An 18,282-nucleotide genomic window follows, 5' to 3' on the forward strand; every position below is an offset into this window, starting at 1 on the left:
GATTGGCCCACCCTTTATTTACTTAGAAGGCTAGTAGCTGCCAAGATAAGACTGATTTTGGCAAATGACATACCCTCTAAGAAAATGAAAGGTAGAAGGTATATCATTGGGCAAAATCAGTCTTATTTTGACAAGTATTGGCCCCACCCACCCACCCTTTATTTAATTAGAAGGCTAGTAGCTGCTAAGATAAAACTGATTTTGGCAAATGACATATCCTCTAAGAAAAGAGAGGGTGAGTGGGCGGGACTAGTACCTGCTAAGATAAGACGGATATTGGCAAATGACCTACCCTCTAAGAAAATGAAGGGTAGCGGGTATATTATTTGACAAAATTAGTCTTATCTTGACAAGTAATGACCCCACTCAACCACCCTTTATTTTTTTAGAAGGCCAAGATAAGACTAATTTTCGCAAATGACATATCCTCTCAGAAAACAGAGGGTTGGTGGGCGGGGCTACTACCTGATAAGATAAGAATGATATTGGCAAATGACATACCCTCTAAGAAAATGAAGGGTAGAAGGTATATTATTTGGAAAAATCAGTCTTATCTTGACAAGGATTGGCCCACCCTTTATTTACTTAGAAGGCTAGTAGCTGCCAAGATAAGACTGATTTTGGCAAATGACATACCCTCTAAGAAAATGAAAGGTAGAAGGTATATCATTGGGCAAAATCAGTCTTATTTTGACAAGTATTGGCCCCACCCACCCACCCTTTATTTAATTAGAAGGCTAGTAGCTGCTAAGATAAAACTGATTTTGGCAAATGACATATCCTCTAAGAAAAGAGAGGGTGGGTGGGCGGGACTAGTACCTGCTAAGATAAGACGGATATTGGCAAAGGACCTACCCTCTAAGAAAATGAAGGGTAGCGGGTATATTATTTGACAAAATTAGTCTTATCTTGACAAGTAATGACCCCACCCAACCACCCTTTATTTTTTTAGAAGGCCAAGATAAGACTAATTTTGGCAAATGACATATCCTCTAAGAAAACAGAGGGTGGGTGGGCGGGGTACTACCTGATAAGATAAGACTGATATTTGCAAATGACATACCCTCTAAGAAAATGAGGGATAGAAGGTATTTCATTTGGAAAAATCAGCCTTATCTTGACAAGGATTGGCCCCACCCACCCACCCTTTATTTACTTAGAAGGCTAGTAGCTGCCAAGATGAGACTGATTTTGGCAAATGACATACCCTCTAAGAAAATGAAAGGTAGAAGGTATATCATTTGGCAAAATCAGTTTTATTTTGACAAGTATTGGCCCCATCCACCCACCCTTTATTTAATTAGAAGGCTAGTAGCTGCCAAGATAAGACTGATTTTGGCAAATGACATATCCTCTAATAAAAGAGAGGGTGGGTCAGGTCAGGTCAGGTCAGGTCAGGTCAGGTCACGTCAGGTCAGTACCTGCTAAGATAAGACAGATATTGGCAAATGACCTACCCTCTAAGAAAATGAAGGGTAGCGGGTATATTATTTGACAAAATTAGTCTTATCTTGACAAGTAATGACCCCACCTAACCACCCTTTATTTTTTTAGAAGGCCAAGATAAGACTAATTTTGGCAAATGACATATCCTCTAAGAAAACAGAAGGTGGGTGGGCGGGGCTACTACCTGATAAGAAAAGACTGATACTGGCAAATGACATACCCTCTAAAAAAATGAAGGGTAGAAGGTATATCATTTGGAAAAATCAGTCTTATCTTGACAAGGATTGGCCCCACCCACCCACCCTTTATTTACTTAGAAGGCTAGTAGTTACCAAGATAAGACTAATTTTGGCATATCACATATCTTCTAAAAAAAGAGAGGGTGGTGGGCGGGGCTAGTACCTGCTAAGATTATACTGATATTGGCAAATGACCTAACCTCTAAGAAAATGAAGGGTAGGGGGTAAATTATTAGGCAAAATTAGTCTTATTTTGGCAAGTGTTGAGCCCACTCGCCCACCCTTTATTTTCTTAAAGAGTATGGTATTTGGCAATGTCAGCCTTATCTTGGTCAGTACTAGCCTCGCCCACCCGCCCTTTATTTTCTTAGAGAGTTGGTATCTGCTAAGATAAGACTGATTTTGCCAAATGACATACCCTCTAAGAAAATGAAGGGTAGAAGGTATATCATTGGGCAAAATTAGTCTTGCCTTGACAAGTATTGTCCCCACCCACCCACCCTTTATTTAATTAGAAGCCTATTAGCTGCCAAGATAAGACTGATTTTGGCAGATGACATATCCTGTAAGAAAAGAGAGGGTGGATGGGCGGGGCTAAATCCTGCTGCGATAAGACTGATATTGGCAGATAACCTACCCTCTAAAAATATGACGTGTAGCGAGTATATCATTCGGCAAAAATTCGTTATAACTATTTTAAACAATTTGCTTTGACCCAAACTTTGACGCACTTTCAGGTGGTGATTTTGGTATTGGCCAAGATAAGTATTGTCCAATATTGTCCTAGATAAGCACGACTTCATTAGGAGTGTGCGTCAAGGGTGACGTCTTCGTGAAAAGGAACTTAAAAGCTATCACTGACGAGTTATTTTTACAAAAAACAGTTGGTTTAACTGTAAAACGTCAATTTAAAACTAAAATCTTGTTATTCAACGCGAATTTTTTTCACAAAAGAACAATAGATTAAATCGTAAAACCAAACAAACAACGTTTATTTAAATGTTGAATCAAGCCTCGAGATCCTCAGTGTTTTCCACGTCACTATGCCAACAAATTGTATCCCGAAAACCAAAACCGACGACTTCTCGGTGGTCGATTTCCATCAAACTCCGTTCGATAAAGTGAACGGGTTTTTGGGTGATCATTCTTCACTGAAAATCACCATCGAACGAAACTCCGACCACGAAAAGCACAATTTCTTCGTAAAGTCCATCCCCACGGGCAAATCGCAACGCGATTACATCCTCGACGTGAACGGTTCCTTCAAAGAAGAATTTTTCTTCACCAAGTTGCAAGATCTCTTGCACGAACACTCAATCACTATCTTAGATGACGCAATCCCCACTTGCTACTACACAGATGGGAAGATCTTCGTCTTTGAAGATTTAACTGAAGACGGCTACACCACCACGTCTCTGGATTTCGAGTGTGTGAAAGTAGCCCTCGCAGCTCTCGCTAAACTCCACGCAAGCGCTATAATTCTAGAAGAGAAGAAATCGTTCCGACTCATAGACGCGTTTTCTGAAGAACTAGCAGAGACTCTTGTTTGTGATAAAGAAATGGTGAAGAAAGGAGTAGTGGCGCACAATCGCGGCTTTGATGCTTTGTTTGACTTGACGCACCAAGACGAAATGAAGATATCGAAGAACTTGCTAAGGGAGAAAGTTTGTGAAGGGCACGATCTTCAGAAAGAGTTCGTGAAACCGTCGACGATCTTCAAGAATACGATTCTTCATGGAGATCTTTAGACTAAGAATGTTATGGTCAAGTTTGAAGATTCGAGACCTGTGAATTGCGTGCTTGTGGACTTTCAGTCGTATCGCTACGGACCGCCGGGACAAGACGTCGTGGGGTTTCTTCATCTGAGTACCAATCGGGAGTTTCGGACGAAACACTTTGAAGAAATGCTTCGATTTTATTATCAAGAGTTTGACTGTCTTTTGACGAGGTTTGGGCTTGGAAGGGTAATCAGTCCCATTCCCATGTGGTGACATTGTCTGAAGAAGTTGCTGCCGAATTACTGGCAGGCGAAGAGAAAACACAGTTCGTTCTGTTTGAAGATATGTACAATTTTGTGATTGCCGCTAGTGCGAAGGATAAAGGCTACAAAACGAAGAATTTTGAAGCACTTTCTGAACTGAGGGAGTTCTATGAAGATAAATTATAGTCTCCTAAAAACACTTGGTTGTCCATTTAGATTTATTATTCAATGCGACTTTCTCACAAAGGAGCAATAAATTAATCTTAATCCAAAACAAACCACGATTTATTTATATGTTGCATCAAACCTTGAAACCCTCAGTCTAGTACAATGAACACGTCAGACACATTGTCGCTATGCGAACAAATCATATCCAGAAAACTCAAAACTGGCGATTTCTTGGTGATCGATTTCCACCAAGCCCCTTTCGGACAAGTGAACGGGTTTTTGGGTGACCATTCTTCACTGAAGATCACCATCGAACGAAACTCTGGCCACGAAAAACACACTTTCTTCATAAAATCGATCCCTACAGTGAAATCCCAGCGCGACTTCATCCTCGAAATAAACGGCTTCTTCAAAGAAAAATTTTTCTTCACGCAGTTTCTAGATCTATTGCGAGAACACTCAATCACCGTTCTAGATGACACAATCCCCACTTGCTACTACACAGATGGGAAAATTTTCGCCTTTGAAGATTTAAGCCAAACTGGCTACACCACCCTGTCCTGTAGAACCTCCATGGACCTAGAATGTGTGAAAATCGCCCTCAAAGCAATCGCTAAACTCCACGCAAGCGCTATAGTTCTAGAAGAGAAGAAATCGTTCCGACTCATAGACGCGTTTTCTGAAGAACTAGCAGAGACTTTCTACTCGGACAAAGAAACGGTGAAGAAGGCGGCAACGTCGTACCGTCACGGATTTAACGCCTTTATAGACTTGACCTACAATCCTAGAATGAAGATATCGAAGACCTTGCTGCGACAAAAAATTTTGGAAGGGTACGATCTTCAAAAACAATTCGTCAAACCGTCCACGACTTTCCGGAACACGTTTCTTCACGGAGATCTCTGGACCAAGAACATGATGTTCAAGTTTGAAGATGGAAGACCTGTGAATTGCGTGCTTGTGGATTTTCAGTCGCATCGGTACGGGCCGCCGGCGCAAGACGTCGTGGCGTTTCTTCATCTGACCACTGATCAAAAATTTCGCCAGAAGCACATGGAAGAAATGCTTCATTTTTACTACCAAGAGCTTGACCACGTTTTGACAGGGTTTGGGCTCGGGGGGATTATCAGTCAAGACGAGTTTTCCACCAGTTGTGACTTTTTCAGACAGTTTGCTTTGACCCAAAAATGCATCCATTTGCAAGTGGTGGCGCTGTCTCAAGAAATCGCCACTGAGTTACTGGCGGACGAAAAGTACGCATTTTTCGTGTTGTTTGAAAACAAGTACGACTTTGTTTTTACCGCTTGTGAGAAAGACGAGCTTTATAAAAAGGTAAATTTTGAAGCAATAACCGAACTGAGTCAATTCTACGAAGACCAGTTATAATACAAACGTGATACTTAGTAAATAACAGTTTTTTATTTTATTTTGCGGAAGTCCCCTAAATATGTTGATTTTCCTTATCTTCAAGTTTCAAAACACTACTTATCTTATCGATAAATCGAACTCCAAGTCCGTCTTATTAATCAAATCAGTTTGCATAAGCGCGACTGCTAAACAAGATGGAAAGTATTAACCTGTCATCTTTCGACTATCGAAAAATCGTCAGCAAAACACTCAAGACTGACGATTTCACCATTTTGAGTGCCCAAAAGACAAGTTTAGACGAAATTGGAGGCTACTTGGGTGACCATTCAAGTCTTAAAATCACCATCAAACATTTAGGTAAAAACCAAACCTTGAATTATTTTGCCAAATGTCTGCCGTCAAACCCGTCACAGAGAAACCTCGCGCTTGAAATCAACGCTTTCGTCAAAGAAGACTTCTTCTATGGAAAATTTTGCCACGAATTGACGAAACATTCAATTGATTTAGTCGACAAAATAGTGCCTTCTTGTTTCTATAGTCGTCCAAACATCTTAATTTTGGAAGATCTTACAACCAAAGGGTACACAACACTTCCGCCTAGGCTTCCTTTTGACACGAATTTCGTCAAAGCCGGATTATCCACTCTGGCGAAACTACACGCTTCTGGATTCTTCCTCCAAGACAAAAAATCGTCAAAACTGTGCGACCATTTCGACGAATTTAACACCTATTACTCCGACAAACCCTCAGTTAAGAAGGCAATCCAGCTCACGAGACGCGGAATTGAAGCCTTGATTGACGTTTACGACGAAACCTTAACCCAAACCAAAGACAAGTTCAAAACCAAGGTGCTTGACGGTTTTGATTCACGAACCTTGTTTGGCAAATCGTCGACCAAATTCAAGAGCACGATTTGCCATGGCGATCTTTGGAAGAACAACTTCATGTTTAAGGTTGAAGACAAAATCGAGTGTGTTCTTGTTGACTTTCAGTCCTATCGCTACGCGCCACCGGGGCAAGATGTCATGACTTTTCTTCATTTCGTGACGAGTGAAGACGTGAGAACGAAGCACTTTGACGAATTCGTCGAGTTTTACTATAACGAGTTGGTTGACAATTTGGGGGTTGGGGTGTTGTCGAAGCGCGAGTTTGTCGAAAGTTGTCAATATTTCAAAGAGTTTGCGCTGATTCAGGCGCTCGGTCGCTGTCAAATGGTTGCCGTTCCGGACCAAACGAAGACGGTGACCTTTGACGATAGATACAACTTTGTCAAAACTATGTGCCAAAGTGACCCAGTTTTTCGACAGATTAATTTCGAAGCGGTTCGAGAATTGAGACGGTTTTATGAACTGAATCCTTGACAATGAATTGTATTCTTATTCAGGTTGTTATCTCTTGTAGACAATAAATCACACTTAATACCAACTAAATATTAAACAATATATTTTTAAACCAAAAGATCGTGTTTAGTATTGTTACAACCATCATGGAAACACCCACTTTTTCGCACTCCGATTGCCAAAAAATCGTGTCAAAGAAGCTCAATGACGATTTTGTGATAGTCGAAGTGCGGAATTCCACCTTCGACCACAAGAATGGTTATTTGGGTGACCATTCCCTTTTAACTGTGACCATCAAACGCAACCAGTGCAACGAAAGTCACAATTTTTTCGTCAAGACTTTACCGACAGTACCATCACAGAGGCAATTCCTATTGGAAATCAACGGCTTCTTCAAGGAACACCGCTTTTTCACCAGGTACCTTAATCTCTTGGAAAAACACTCGATCAAGGTGCTAGAGGGTGCAATTCCTCGGTGTTTCCTCGTGAATGACGAAACTTTCGTCTTCGACGACTTGGTGTCAAAAGGCTACAAAACTTTGCCGTCTCGCGTTTCTCTAGACCTAGAGAGTGTCAAAGCGGCCTTGACAACGTTCGCCAAACTGCACGCCAGCTGTATTATTCTAGAGGAAAAAAAGCAATTTTGGTTGGTCGACGAGTTTGAGGATGAAGTGGCCGAAACGTTCTATTCTGACAAAGAGTCGGTGAAAAAAGCGTACGCGTCGTCGAAGCATGGTCTGCGCGCTCTAGTCGACTTGACTCACACCCAGACCATGACGATACCAAAATCTATGTTCATGGAAAAAATTCTAGATGGTCTCGACCAACAGAAATTGTTTGCCCAACCGTCGACGAAATTTCGGAACACGATTTGCCATGGTGACCCTTGGACCAAGAACTTGATGTTCAAGTTCGACGATCGAGACGTCAAGTGTGTCATGGTTGACTTCCAGTCGTACCGATATTGTCCGCCAGGTCAAGACGTGATGGCTTTTCTTCACTTGACCACGGACAAGAAGCTGAGGGATGACCATCTAGACTAAGTGCTTGGTTTCTACCACGACGAACTAGGTCAAAATTTTGGGAAACATGGTCTCAAGGGTTCGCTCTCCTCCAAACCCTCATGGTCTCAAACCCGTCAGTCGCTCAGTTCGTGTTTTTCGAAAACAAGTACGACTTTATCGTTTCGAGTTGGCACCGGGACCCAATTTTTGGAAAAATGAACATAGAAGCGCTAGATGAGCTGCGACTTTTTTTTGAAAATAAATAACCAAACAACTACTAACAAGTTAGTTTTTATTTATAAATAGTCACAGTATTCTTTCAAATCTAGAAGACAATCGCGCATTCTGTTGCTATATTTTTCATCGTCTAGATGCGCTTTGACCAGGATGCTTCTATCCACGTAAAGAGCGTCCTTGTTCTTCTCCTTGTCCCCAAAAAAGTCCTGGATTTCCTGGCTTTCTAGTAGAATCAGTGGAAAATAGCAGCCGGTTTGGACCATCGCAAAAACCTTTTGTTCTTCACAACTGGCCAAAAACTCTTCAAACGGGATGATTTTCTTCATATCGTACCCAGCGAGGGTTACGTGTTTTTCCAGACACGTGTAGTAGATCCCGATTAGGTTGTACATGTACCTTTTTCTGAATTCTCTCGCCGTGGTTAAGTGTATGACCGACATGACGTCCTGTGCCGGTGGTACGTACCTTCCGCATTGAAAATCGACGAGTTTGGAACGTACCGGGGTACCATTATGGTCGCGTTTGATCACAAGATTAGTCGCCCATATGTCACCATGACATACCACGTTCCGGAAAGATTTGGAGGGTCGAGCCAGAGAGTGGACCCTCCGGCATACTTCTTCCAAGACTGTGCGAAAATTTTTTCCCGAGAGGAGTTTATCCGGAAGATTGAAGAGCTGCGTTGAGTTTAAAATACCAGTGATTGCGGCTTCTATTTCTTCTTTTAGAGGAAAATCTGGACGCTCGTTGTAATAAGTCTCTTCTAGCTCTGCTTCATACACGTCGATTAATCGTCTAGACGTGCGTTCTTCATAGATGAGGGTACTCGCGTGGAGCTTGGATAAGGCTTCCAAAACCACTTTAAGAGTATCATAGTCGAATAGATCGTATTTGTTGACACTGGTGTAACCTTGCTCGATCAAATTTTCCATTACGAGGAATTTTTCGTCAATAGAAAGATAGCACTTGGGGACGCACTCGGCCAAAATTTTGACCTCTTCTTTTTCGTAAAGATCGAAAAGTCTATAGACGAAGATTTCTTTCTTGAAGGAGCCGGTTCCTTCGATGAACTCGATAACTAGTGGGACTCGTGGGTACAACTTGACGAAAAAGGTATACTGGGTTTCTTCGTCTTGCTTGATGGTGGTTTCCAAGATAGCGTGGTCGCCACACAAACCCACCCATTCACCCAGCATCCTTAGAGAGTAGTCAACAAGGTCAAATTCGTCCGACTTGAGTTTATTGGCAATGACCTTTGACACCTCATCTCTGGTAATAGAAGGTTTTGCGTCCATCTAGACAATAATAATAATAAATAATAGTAATACTAGTAGTAATAAAAGCGTAAACTTACTGTAGCAAGGAAGACGAGACAATTGATCACCTGTATCAACAGCCGGCGTCGCTTAAAAATAGATAGTCTCTTATCAGCTCTAAGATAACGTTGTTGTTTTAGGTTGACCTTAACATGCGGATCGGAATTCACTCGGGCTCAGTTCTGTGTGGCGTGCTGGGTCTGCGAAAATGGCAGTTCGACATCTGGTCGTACGACGTGCTTCTGGCCAACCATATGGAATCTGGAGGCATTCCTGGGTACTTCCCTCGTCATTACAGCCCTTCATGTCGTTATTATTATTATTATTAATTTGTAGACGGGTTCATATTTCCGAAAGCACCTACCAGTGCCTCAACGGCGCCTACGAGGTGGAGCCCGGCAGCGGCCAGGACCGCGACTCCTACCTGCGCGAGCACGACGTCACCACCTACCTGATCAAGCAGGTCGAGCCCATGCGGACCCGGCGGCGGCTGGCCTCCAGGCCCAGCATCTTCTCGAATAAGTTGTGGCCGGAGGACGAGCACGTCGTGAGCGGGTTGAGCTCGCCCAAGACGCCGTCGACGCCGGCGTCGCCGCCCCCGCAGGCCTCCATCGAGCGGAGCGACAGCGGTATTCAGCAGAGCACGGTCGAGGAGGAGAACACCACGGACTGGACGCCGGAGATCCCGTTCGAGAATGTAGGTGTTGTAGGTGTTGCGTCACGGCGGGTGAAGGTGGGGTCACGAGAGTGAGCTCGCCTGTGGCGGGTGTACGTTGGGTCGCGCTAGGGCGTGTAGTTGTTTGGCGAAAGAGGAGATTAGCTTGGATTTTTTATCAGTGTATTTGTTTTTAATTAATTTGGTGTTTTATCGAGCCGTGTAAGGGGGGACCAGGAGCGCGCTGGGTTTCATAATAATTGCATTATCTACTTAATGTTATTAGTTTGCAGTGGCGGAGATGGAGAAGTTGGGAACTGTCTAACAATGGAATTAAAGCCGCGATGAATTAATATTGATTCGGGGCTAAAATTAAAGCGTAATTTTTTAAGTGGGAGCGACAAAATGAGGCGGCTGTCGGCGGGTAGATTATGGGTACATGATAGTGATTAAAAAAGTTTTAAATACTCAAAATAACTGCAGCCGTGATGGGAAAAAATGTCTTTCGGAACATCGAAAAACTGGAAAGTCGTAATGTCGAAAAATCGAACAATCGAAAAAATTGAAACATCGGAATATTGATAAATCCAGAATTTCAAAAATTCAAAAATTTTAAAAATCGAAAAATTGAAAAAGCAAAAAATGAAAACTCAATAAGTCAAAAAATCCATACATCAAGCAATTGAAATATCACAAAATCGAAAAACCTAAAAGTTAAAAATTCGAAAAAATAAAATATTGAAAAATTTAAAAATTCCCAAAATTGAAATATTGAAAAACTAAAAAATCGAAAACTGCAACCAAGGTGTCAAAAAATCGAAACATAAAAATTTGTAAAATCGAAAAATGTATAATTAAAACAGTGAAAAGGTGAAAGTCTAAAAATCAAAAAACCGAAAAATCAAAACGAAAAAGTCCAAAAATCGATACATCGAGCAATCGAAACATCACAAAATAGAAAAAAATTAACTTTAAAAGTTCGAATAATAATTAAATATATGGAAAAATTTAAAAATTCCCAAAATTGAAACATTAAAAAACTGAGAAATCGAAAACTGGCAAAACCGAGATGTCAAAAATCGAAACATCAAAAATTTGTAAAATCGAAAAATTAAAAAATTGAAAAGCTGAAAAGTCGAAAAATCAAAAAACCGAAAAATAAAAAAAACGAGAAATCGAAAAATTCAAAATTTAAAAAAAATAGAAAAATTAAAAGTCCAAGAAATTAAAAAAATCCAAAACAGAAAAATGACGAAAAATGGGAATTCGAGAAATTGGAAGATCGAAAATCCGAAAAGTCAAAAAATCGATAAATCAAAAAATCGAAACGTTGAAAAATTGAAAAACTGACGAGAAATTGAAGCCTCAAAAGCTCAAAAAATCGAGAAATCGAAATGTTAAGAAGTCGAAAAACTGAAAAATTGAGAAATCGAAATAACCCAAATCGAAAAGTTTAAAATTCAAAAATTGAAAAATTTTATATTAAAACAAAATCGAAAAATTTAAATTAAAAATTATCAATAAAATTGAAAAGTTGAAAAATCGAAAAACAAAAATTTCGATAAATCGAAAACTCGAAGAATTGAAAAATTAAAAATCTAAAACCGAGTTGTCGAAAAATTGAAAAATCGGGAAATTAAAAAACTGAAAATCTAAAATTTAAAAATTCGAAACTGAAAAATTGAAAAACCGAAAAGTCGAAAAATCAAAAAACCGGGAAATCGTAAAATCCAGAAATCAAAAAATCGACAATTTTAAAAATTAAAAAATAAAAATATCAAAAATGCGAAAATGGAATATGGAAAAATTGAAGAATCCATAAATTAAAAAATACAAAATAAAAAAAAACGAAAAATTGTAAAATCAGAAAATTGAAGAATCGAAAAACTGAAAAATCAAGAAATCGAAAATTTCCAAAACAGAAATAATGAAAAACCGAGAAATCGAAAAATCCCAAAATAAAAAAATTTAAAAATTTAAAGTAAAAGAAGTTTAAAAAATTCGCAAAAGAAATGATGAAAAATTTGGAAATCGTAAAAGTGGAAAATCGAAAAACCGAAAATGATGAAAAAACGAGAAATCGGAAAAGTCAAGAAGTCGAAAAATTGAAAAATTGAGGAACCGAAATAGTCCAAAACCGAAACGTTTAAAATTGAAAAATTGTAAGTTAAAAAAACAGGAAATTTTGAATTGAAAATATAAATCGAAAAGTCGAAAAATCGAAAATCAAACATCGCGAAAAATGGAAGAATTCAGATAATTTTTTTGAAAAACTGAAAAAACGAAAAAACAAAAAATCTAAAATTTTAAAAATTGAAAAATTAAAATATCGAAAAATCGAAAAATTGAGCACTCGAATTAGCCCAAAATTGAAAAGTTTAAAATTGAAAAACTGAAAAATTTTAGATTAAAAAAAACGAAAATTTTAAATAAAAAATAATTAATATCGAAAAACAAATATTTCGATAAATCAAAAAATTGAAGTATTGAAAAATCGAAAATTCGAACATCAAAACACCGAAAAATTTAAAACTTAAAAATTCGAAAAGCTGAAAAATCAGAAAATTAAAGAATCGAAAAACTGAAAAATCAAGAAATTGCAAAATTTTAAAACATAAATCACGAAAAATGTGGAAATCGAAAAGCCGAAAAGTCGAAAACTCGACAAATTTAAAATTCAATAACTGAACAATTTTAAATTAAAAAAATTACAAATTTAAAAATTTAAATTAAAAAAATTCATAAATCTAATAATCGAAAAGTTAAAAAATCGAAGAATCGGGAAATAGAACAAACCAAAAATCGAAACATAAAAATTTCAATAAATGTAAAATTCAAAAAATTGAAAATAGAAAAACTGAAAATTTTAAAAAATCAAATCTGAAAAATGAAAAAATTGAAAATTAAAAAAATCAAAAAATCGAAAAATCGAAGTCAAAAATGTAAAAAATAGAAAAATTAAAATTTCAAGAAAATGAAAAATTCCAAAACACAAATGACGAAAAATTGAACAGATGAAAAATCGAAAAATGGAAATCTTTTTAATTCGAAAAATTAAAAAAAATAAAAGTCTAAAACCGAGTTGCAAAATTAATAGATCAAGAACTCGAAATATCAAAAAACTAAAAAATCGAAACTTTAAGAATTTGAAATTTTAAAAATTGAAAAATTGAAAATCGAAAAATTAAGGAATAAAAAAGTCCTAAATCTGAAGAAGAAACGATAAACTGAAAAATGCAAACTTAAAAAAAAAAACAAAAAATTAAAAATTCCGAAAACTGAAAAATCAAGAAAATGAGAAATTCTAAAACAGATATGCAAATTTGGAAATCGAAAATCTGAAAAATCGAAACATCGAAAAATCGGATAATCAAAAACCGAAAAGTCAAAACGCCAAAAATTGCGAAAATCGAATAAACATCGAGAAATTAAAAACTGAAACATCGAGAAATCGAAACACCAAAAGATCGAGAAATCGAAAAGTCGAAAAGTCAAAAAGTCTAAAAACTGAGAAATCAAAAATCAAAAAGTTTAAAATTGAAAAATTTTAAATTAAAAAATTTAAAATTGAAAAAAAGATCAATCGAAAAGTTGAAAATCCGAAAAAATTGAAACTGAACAATCGAAAGATTAAATCATATAAATCTCGAAAAATCCAGAAGCTAAAAAAATTAAAAAAATTCCAAATTTTAAAAATCGAAACATTGAAAAACCGAGAAGTCGAAAAATCGAAAGAGAGAGAAATAGAATCATCAAAAAACTGAGAATTCTAAAATTTAAAAATTCGAAAAACGGAAAAATTTTAAATTAAAAAATGAAAAAGTGAATATTTGTAAATTTAAAAAATCTACAAATCGAATAATGGAAAAGTTGAAAAAACGTGAAATCGGGAAATCGAACAAATGACAGATCGAAACAAGAATCTCGGTAAATCAGGAATTCGAAAAATTGGAAAATTCCAAAAATTACAAATTTTAAAAATCGGAAAATTGAAAAACCGGCAAGTCGAAATATTCAAGAAACTGAAAATTTTTGAAATTAAAAAATTCGAAAAATGGAAAAATAGAATATGGAAGAATTGAAAAAACGAAAAATCTAAAACTTTAAATGTTGAAAAATTAAAATACTGAAAAACTGAAAAAATAAAAAATCAAAAAATCGGAGATAAATATGTTATAATTATTATATAGTAAATTGAAAAATGCAAGAAAAATTAAAAGAACCGAAAAATTTCAAGTCTGAAATATCGAAAAATGGAAAAAATCGAAAATTGGAAAGATCGAAGTCAAAAAGTCAAAAAATTGAAAAATTAAAAACCAGAAAAATCAAAAATCGATGATAAAAAAATCGATTTATCGGGAAATGGAGAAGTCGAAAATTTAAAATTTGGAAAATCGAAAAGTTGAAAAATCGAAATTCTGAAAAATTGAGAAATTAAAGAAGAAATATTTCAAGATTTGAAATATCGAAAACTTGAGTAATCGAATATTGAAAATCGCGAAACTGAAAATGGAAAGAAAAATCGAGAAATTGAAGAATTGAAGACAAATTGAAAAATCCCCAAACTAAAATATCGAGAAATCGAAAATTCGAAAAACGGAGAAATCCAAAAATTGTTATATCTATAGTTTGCAAGATTTCAAAGCATTCGAATTTGCAGTTTCAAAGTTAGATTGTAAAATGTTATACAATTATGATTTGTTTTTCAAAAATCTGGATGCGTGTGGTATAAACTCAAGACGGATTCATAAACCACAAATGAAAGAGTATGTTAATTTATAAAATTTTAATATCGTTTGTATTCCTAACATAGACAAAAAATTTGACAACTGCCGGTCAAAAAACCCGGACAGACGTCAGACAGACAGACAGACAGACGGAAACGGGTGCACACCAACTAAGTTCATATCTATTTCTTCCAGCTCCACCACGCCCTCTCCGGCGACCTCGACGAAGACCTCGACTCCATCAACTACAACAAGCAAAAATACGACCTCTCCGAATCGCGCATGCGCAAACGCAACTCCACCTTCCCCTCCACCACCGAACAAGTCGACGACATCATCGACCACAGCATCGAAATCGAGAGCAACAAGCGCATGCGCAACGCCAACGTCAACACCTGGACCCTCCGCTTCATCGACAAAGACATGGAGTACCAATTCAGCCAACTGCGCGAGGACATGTTCAAGTCCAACATGCTGTGCTGCTTCATCATCTGGCTGCTCATCGTCGTCTGCCAAGTCGTAGCCTTCCGCCAGCTCAACGACATCGTCATCGCCTTCCTTACCATCACCACCTTAATCCTGACCTCCACCAGCGTTCTGGTGATGGCAGAGGAGTTCGAGCAGCTCCCGGAGTCCCTCCAGAAGATCTCGTCCACGTTGGTGCACAATCGGAAGACGCGAACTGCGTTCATCTGCGGGGTCATCGTCATCATGGCGCTGACCAGTTCCTCGAGCTTGATTTTAAGCGAAGAGGAGGCGGAGGAGGCTTCAGTGGGCGGCAGGGAGGTGGGGGTGTTGTTGAAGCAGCCCCTCTTCATTTCGAACTTGTCGGGGTTGTTTGATAGCGAGAAGTTGGCGAGGTTGAACGCCTCGGATAAGACCAAGGAGATCTTGTGGGGGTGGATCAGCGGGAAAAATATCGCAGTGGCGGATTCTTCGAACAGACAAAATTGTTCAGAGGACTGTGTTAAGTCTTTGGAGTTGTTGAGGAATGTGGACATCGACGAGTTGATGAAGGAAGCCGAAAACATATCACTTCTGACGAACGAAACGAGTGCTGTTATTAGTAGTATCAACCAGAAGCTTCAACTCTTGAACCAGACTCTGGCAAGTATCAAAAACGGGGAAGCTTTTAATATCACGAGAACAAAACGCTCAATTCCGAACGACACGGAAATCGTACTTCTCCCGGTACTGCTCCAGAGACACCCGACGATAACCCGAGAGAACGAAAGCGGGTTTTCGGTACTCGTTCAAAGGAGTACTAAGACGGTCAACGCGTCCGCGGCTACCGACTTCTCGACGTGTCAACACCCTGAGTATATCGTTTTTACGTGGATTCTCTGCCTCATCGCTTTAGCCACAGCTCTCAAACTCTACTACTTGATCAAGCTCTTCCTAGCCATCGTCATGTTGGCCGTCTACATCGTACTAATTCTAGTACCGTTTCAACGAGTGTTCCAAGAAGGCGACAATCACAACGACAATGACGATAGTACGCCTTTATCGGTACAGATGTCGATTCTTCTGATTGTCTTCTTCCTCATGGTGGCGTACCACGCTAGACTCGTGGAAGTAACTTCCCGTTTGGACTTTCTATGGAAACAACAAGCCGAACGCGAGTTGAATGATATGCAAGAAACGAGACACACGAATACGCAGTTACTAAAAAATATCCTTCCGGATCACGTCGCTCAACACTTTTTAAGTAATGAGAGGAATAGTGAGGTACGTATTGTCGAGATGGTGTGATAAGTATTTATCGGTGGTGATCTAGGAGCTGTATTCCCAGTCGAGGGACGAAGTGGGGGTGTTGTTTGCGAGTATTCCCAACTTCACGGAGTTCTATTCTGAGGATATTAATAAAGGGTTGGAGTGTATAAGGCTCCTGAATGAAATTATAGGTGAGTGGTACTTTTGATATTGGTACCATTTTGACGTTGTTTTGTAGCCGACTTTGATGAGCTTCTGGATGAAGATCGCTTCAGTACTATTGAAAAAATCAAAACTGTGAGTGCTACTGCGACTTATATGGCGGCTTCTGGGTTGAACCCTACCCACAAGGTACCTATTTATTCCCTTTGTTCTTAGTAGTATGGTAGTTTGAAAGAATCTCGGGAACCTTTTTTTTGTTTTTGAAGTGGTTTTTAAGAACCATTTTGTTTTAATTTTTAAGTAATCTGAATATCGGGACTTTTAAAAATTCGAAAAATGCAAACCTAGAAATCTCGAAAAACTGAAAAATCAAAAAATCGGGAAATCAAAAAAATCTGAGAATTGAAAAATTTAAAAATCGAAAAAATGAAAAGTCGAAAAATAAAAAAATTCAATAATCAAAAAATCCGAAGAAAAATTGAAAAATCGAAGTCGGAAAATTGAAAATTTGGATTATCGAAAAATTAAAATATATCAAAAAATATGAAAAATTTAAAAACTCGGAACATCAAAAAACTAAAAAAACAAAAATTTGAAAAATTGAAAAAAGAAATATCAAAGAAATGAAAATTTGAAAAATCGAAAATTTATAAACTGAAAAATTGAAAAGTCGGAAAACTGAAAAACCAAGAAGTCGGAAAATCGAAAGGTTGGAGAATTTTAAAACAGAAATGACAAAAAACTGGGCAATTGAAAATTGGAAAATCGAAAAGTCGAAAAATCGAAAAATTGAAAAACTGAAACATCCAAAACAAAAATGACATCGAGAAATCGAAATATCCAAAAGTCGAGAAGTCGAAAAATTGAAAAACTGAGAAATCAAAGTATCCCAAAATTGAAAAGTTTAAAATTAAAAAATGGAAAAATTTAAAATTAAAAGAAAATCGATGAATGGAAAAGCTGAAAAACCGACGAATCGAGAAATTGATCACTCAAAAGATAGGAACATACAAATCTTGATAAATCGATAAATCGGAAAACTGATAAATTAAAAATTTTAAAGATCGAAAAATTGAAAATCCGAAAAGTCGAAACATTGAAATATCGACAAATCAAACATCAAAAAAAAACTGAAAAAAGAAAAATTGAAAAATAGAAATACTGAAGAAATGAAAAATCAAAACACCAAAAAATCGAAGAATTGACAGAAATAAAAAAACTAAAACAAAAATCGCAAAAATTGAAGAATTGAAATACTTAAAAGTCGAGGAAACGAGATATTAAAAAGAAACCTAAAATCTCGAAAATTTGGAAAATCAAAAAACTGAAAAAATAATAATTTAATAGTTTGAAAAATCGAAAATTTAAAACTTGAAAAATCAAAAAATTGAAAAACTGAAACATCAAGATCAAAACATCGAAATATAAAAAGTTGGAGCAGTTGAAAAATCGAAAAACTGAAAAAAAACGAAAAATCGAGAAATTGAAGATCGAAACAAAAATCTTGATAAATCGAGAAATCGAAGAACTGAAAAATTGATAAGTAAATCAAAATTTCTGAAGATCGAAAAGTTGAAAAACTGAAAAATCTAAAACTTAAAATCGAAATATCGAGAAACTGAAACATCAAAAAACTTAAAAACCTAAATTTAAAAAATTTGAAACAATGAAAAATTGAAATATACAAAAACTGAAAAGTCAAAAAATCGGGAAATCAAAAAAATCTGAAATTTTAAAAAATGAAAAATAAAATATTGAAAAATTGATAAATCGAGACAGGAAACAATCGGAGAATTGAAAAATTTTAAAATCGAAAAAGTAAACTGTTGAAAAATCGGAAAGTTGGAGAATTCTAAAACAGAAATGACGACAAATTGAGAATTCGAAAATTGGAAAATCGAAAAATCGGAAAATTGAGAAACTGAG

At 37.0% G+C, this 18,282-nt stretch overlaps 6 protein-coding genes across 10 annotated transcripts in view; 5 read left to right on the forward strand and 1 right to left on the reverse strand.

Moving 5' to 3' along the window:
* LOC135137142 (adenylate cyclase type 8-like) overlaps positions 1-18,282 on the forward strand; it is a 158,952-nt gene that overhangs the window by 134,920 nt on the left and 5,750 nt on the right. For 4 of the 5 annotated variants that reach the window (XM_064066722.1, XM_064066723.1, XM_064066726.1 and 1 more), the window contains 5 exons: positions 9,240-9,376; positions 9,436-9,796; positions 14,677-16,209; positions 16,259-16,385; positions 16,433-16,545. In XM_064066722.1, coding sequence (XP_063922792.1) covers positions 9,240-9,376; positions 9,436-9,796; positions 14,677-16,209; positions 16,259-16,385; positions 16,433-16,545 — 2,271 coding nt within the window. The remainder of the gene's footprint in view (positions 1-9,239; positions 9,377-9,435; positions 9,797-14,676; positions 16,210-16,258; positions 16,386-16,432; positions 16,546-18,282) is intronic. The other variant, XM_064066725.1, reaches the window with a different exon arrangement.
* On the forward strand, positions 2,706-3,442 carry LOC135137147 (uncharacterized). The gene has a single exon (XM_064066732.1). It carries the CDS (start codon positions 2,729-2,731, stop codon positions 3,431-3,433), a length of 705 nt encoding a protein of 234 aa, XP_063922802.1. The 5' UTR covers positions 2,706-2,728; the 3' UTR covers positions 3,434-3,442.
* LOC135137144 (uncharacterized) lies at positions 3,982-5,235 on the forward strand. The gene has a single exon (XM_064066729.1). The coding sequence runs from the start codon at positions 3,997-3,999 to the stop codon at positions 5,218-5,220; it is 1,224 nt and encodes a 407-aa protein (XP_063922799.1). The 5' UTR covers positions 3,982-3,996; the 3' UTR covers positions 5,221-5,235.
* LOC135137145 (uncharacterized) lies at positions 5,393-6,660 on the forward strand. Its single transcript, XM_064066730.1, has one exon. It carries the CDS (start codon positions 5,397-5,399, stop codon positions 6,561-6,563), a length of 1,167 nt encoding a protein of 388 aa, XP_063922800.1. The 5' UTR covers positions 5,393-5,396; the 3' UTR covers positions 6,564-6,660.
* On the forward strand, positions 6,674-7,762 carry LOC135137146 (uncharacterized). The gene has a single exon (XM_064066731.1). The coding sequence runs from the start codon at positions 6,689-6,691 to the stop codon at positions 7,583-7,585; it is 897 nt and encodes a 298-aa protein (XP_063922801.1). The 5' UTR covers positions 6,674-6,688; the 3' UTR covers positions 7,586-7,762.
* Positions 7,822-9,245, reverse strand: LOC135137143 (uncharacterized). The gene is made up of 2 exons (XM_064066728.1): positions 9,138-9,245; positions 7,822-9,078 (listed from the first exon to the last, which is right to left on the reverse strand). The coding sequence occupies exon 2, from the start codon at positions 9,076-9,078 to the stop codon at positions 7,843-7,845; it is 1,236 nt and encodes a 411-aa protein (XP_063922798.1). The 5' UTR covers positions 9,138-9,245; the 3' UTR covers positions 7,822-7,842.

This window comes from Zophobas morio, unplaced genomic scaffold (assembly GCF_036711695.1).
Source record: "Zophobas morio isolate AGI-343-1 ecotype UQ-CSIRO unplaced genomic scaffold, CSIRO_AGI_Zmor_V1 ptg000028l, whole genome shotgun sequence".
In the NCBI taxonomy this organism is placed as follows: Eukaryota; Metazoa; Arthropoda; class Insecta; order Coleoptera; family Tenebrionidae; genus Zophobas; species Zophobas morio.

What these genes read in the sequence shown, in the direction of transcription:
- LOC135137144 (XM_064066729.1), top strand. Translation starts at nt 3,997, where the DNA reads ATGAACACGTCAGACACATTGTCGCTATGCGAACAAATCATATCCAGA.
- LOC135137146 (XM_064066731.1), top strand. Translation starts at nt 6,689, where the DNA reads ATGGAAACACCCACTTTTTCGCACTCCGATTGCCAAAAAATCGTGTCA.
- LOC135137145 (XM_064066730.1), top strand. Translation starts at nt 5,397, where the DNA reads ATGGAAAGTATTAACCTGTCATCTTTCGACTATCGAAAAATCGTCAGC.
- LOC135137147 (XM_064066732.1), top strand. Translation starts at nt 2,729, where the DNA reads ATGCCAACAAATTGTATCCCGAAAACCAAAACCGACGACTTCTCGGTG.
- LOC135137143 (XM_064066728.1), bottom strand. Translation starts at nt 9,078, where the DNA reads ATGGACGCAAAACCTTCTATTACCAGAGATGAGGTGTCAAAGGTCATT.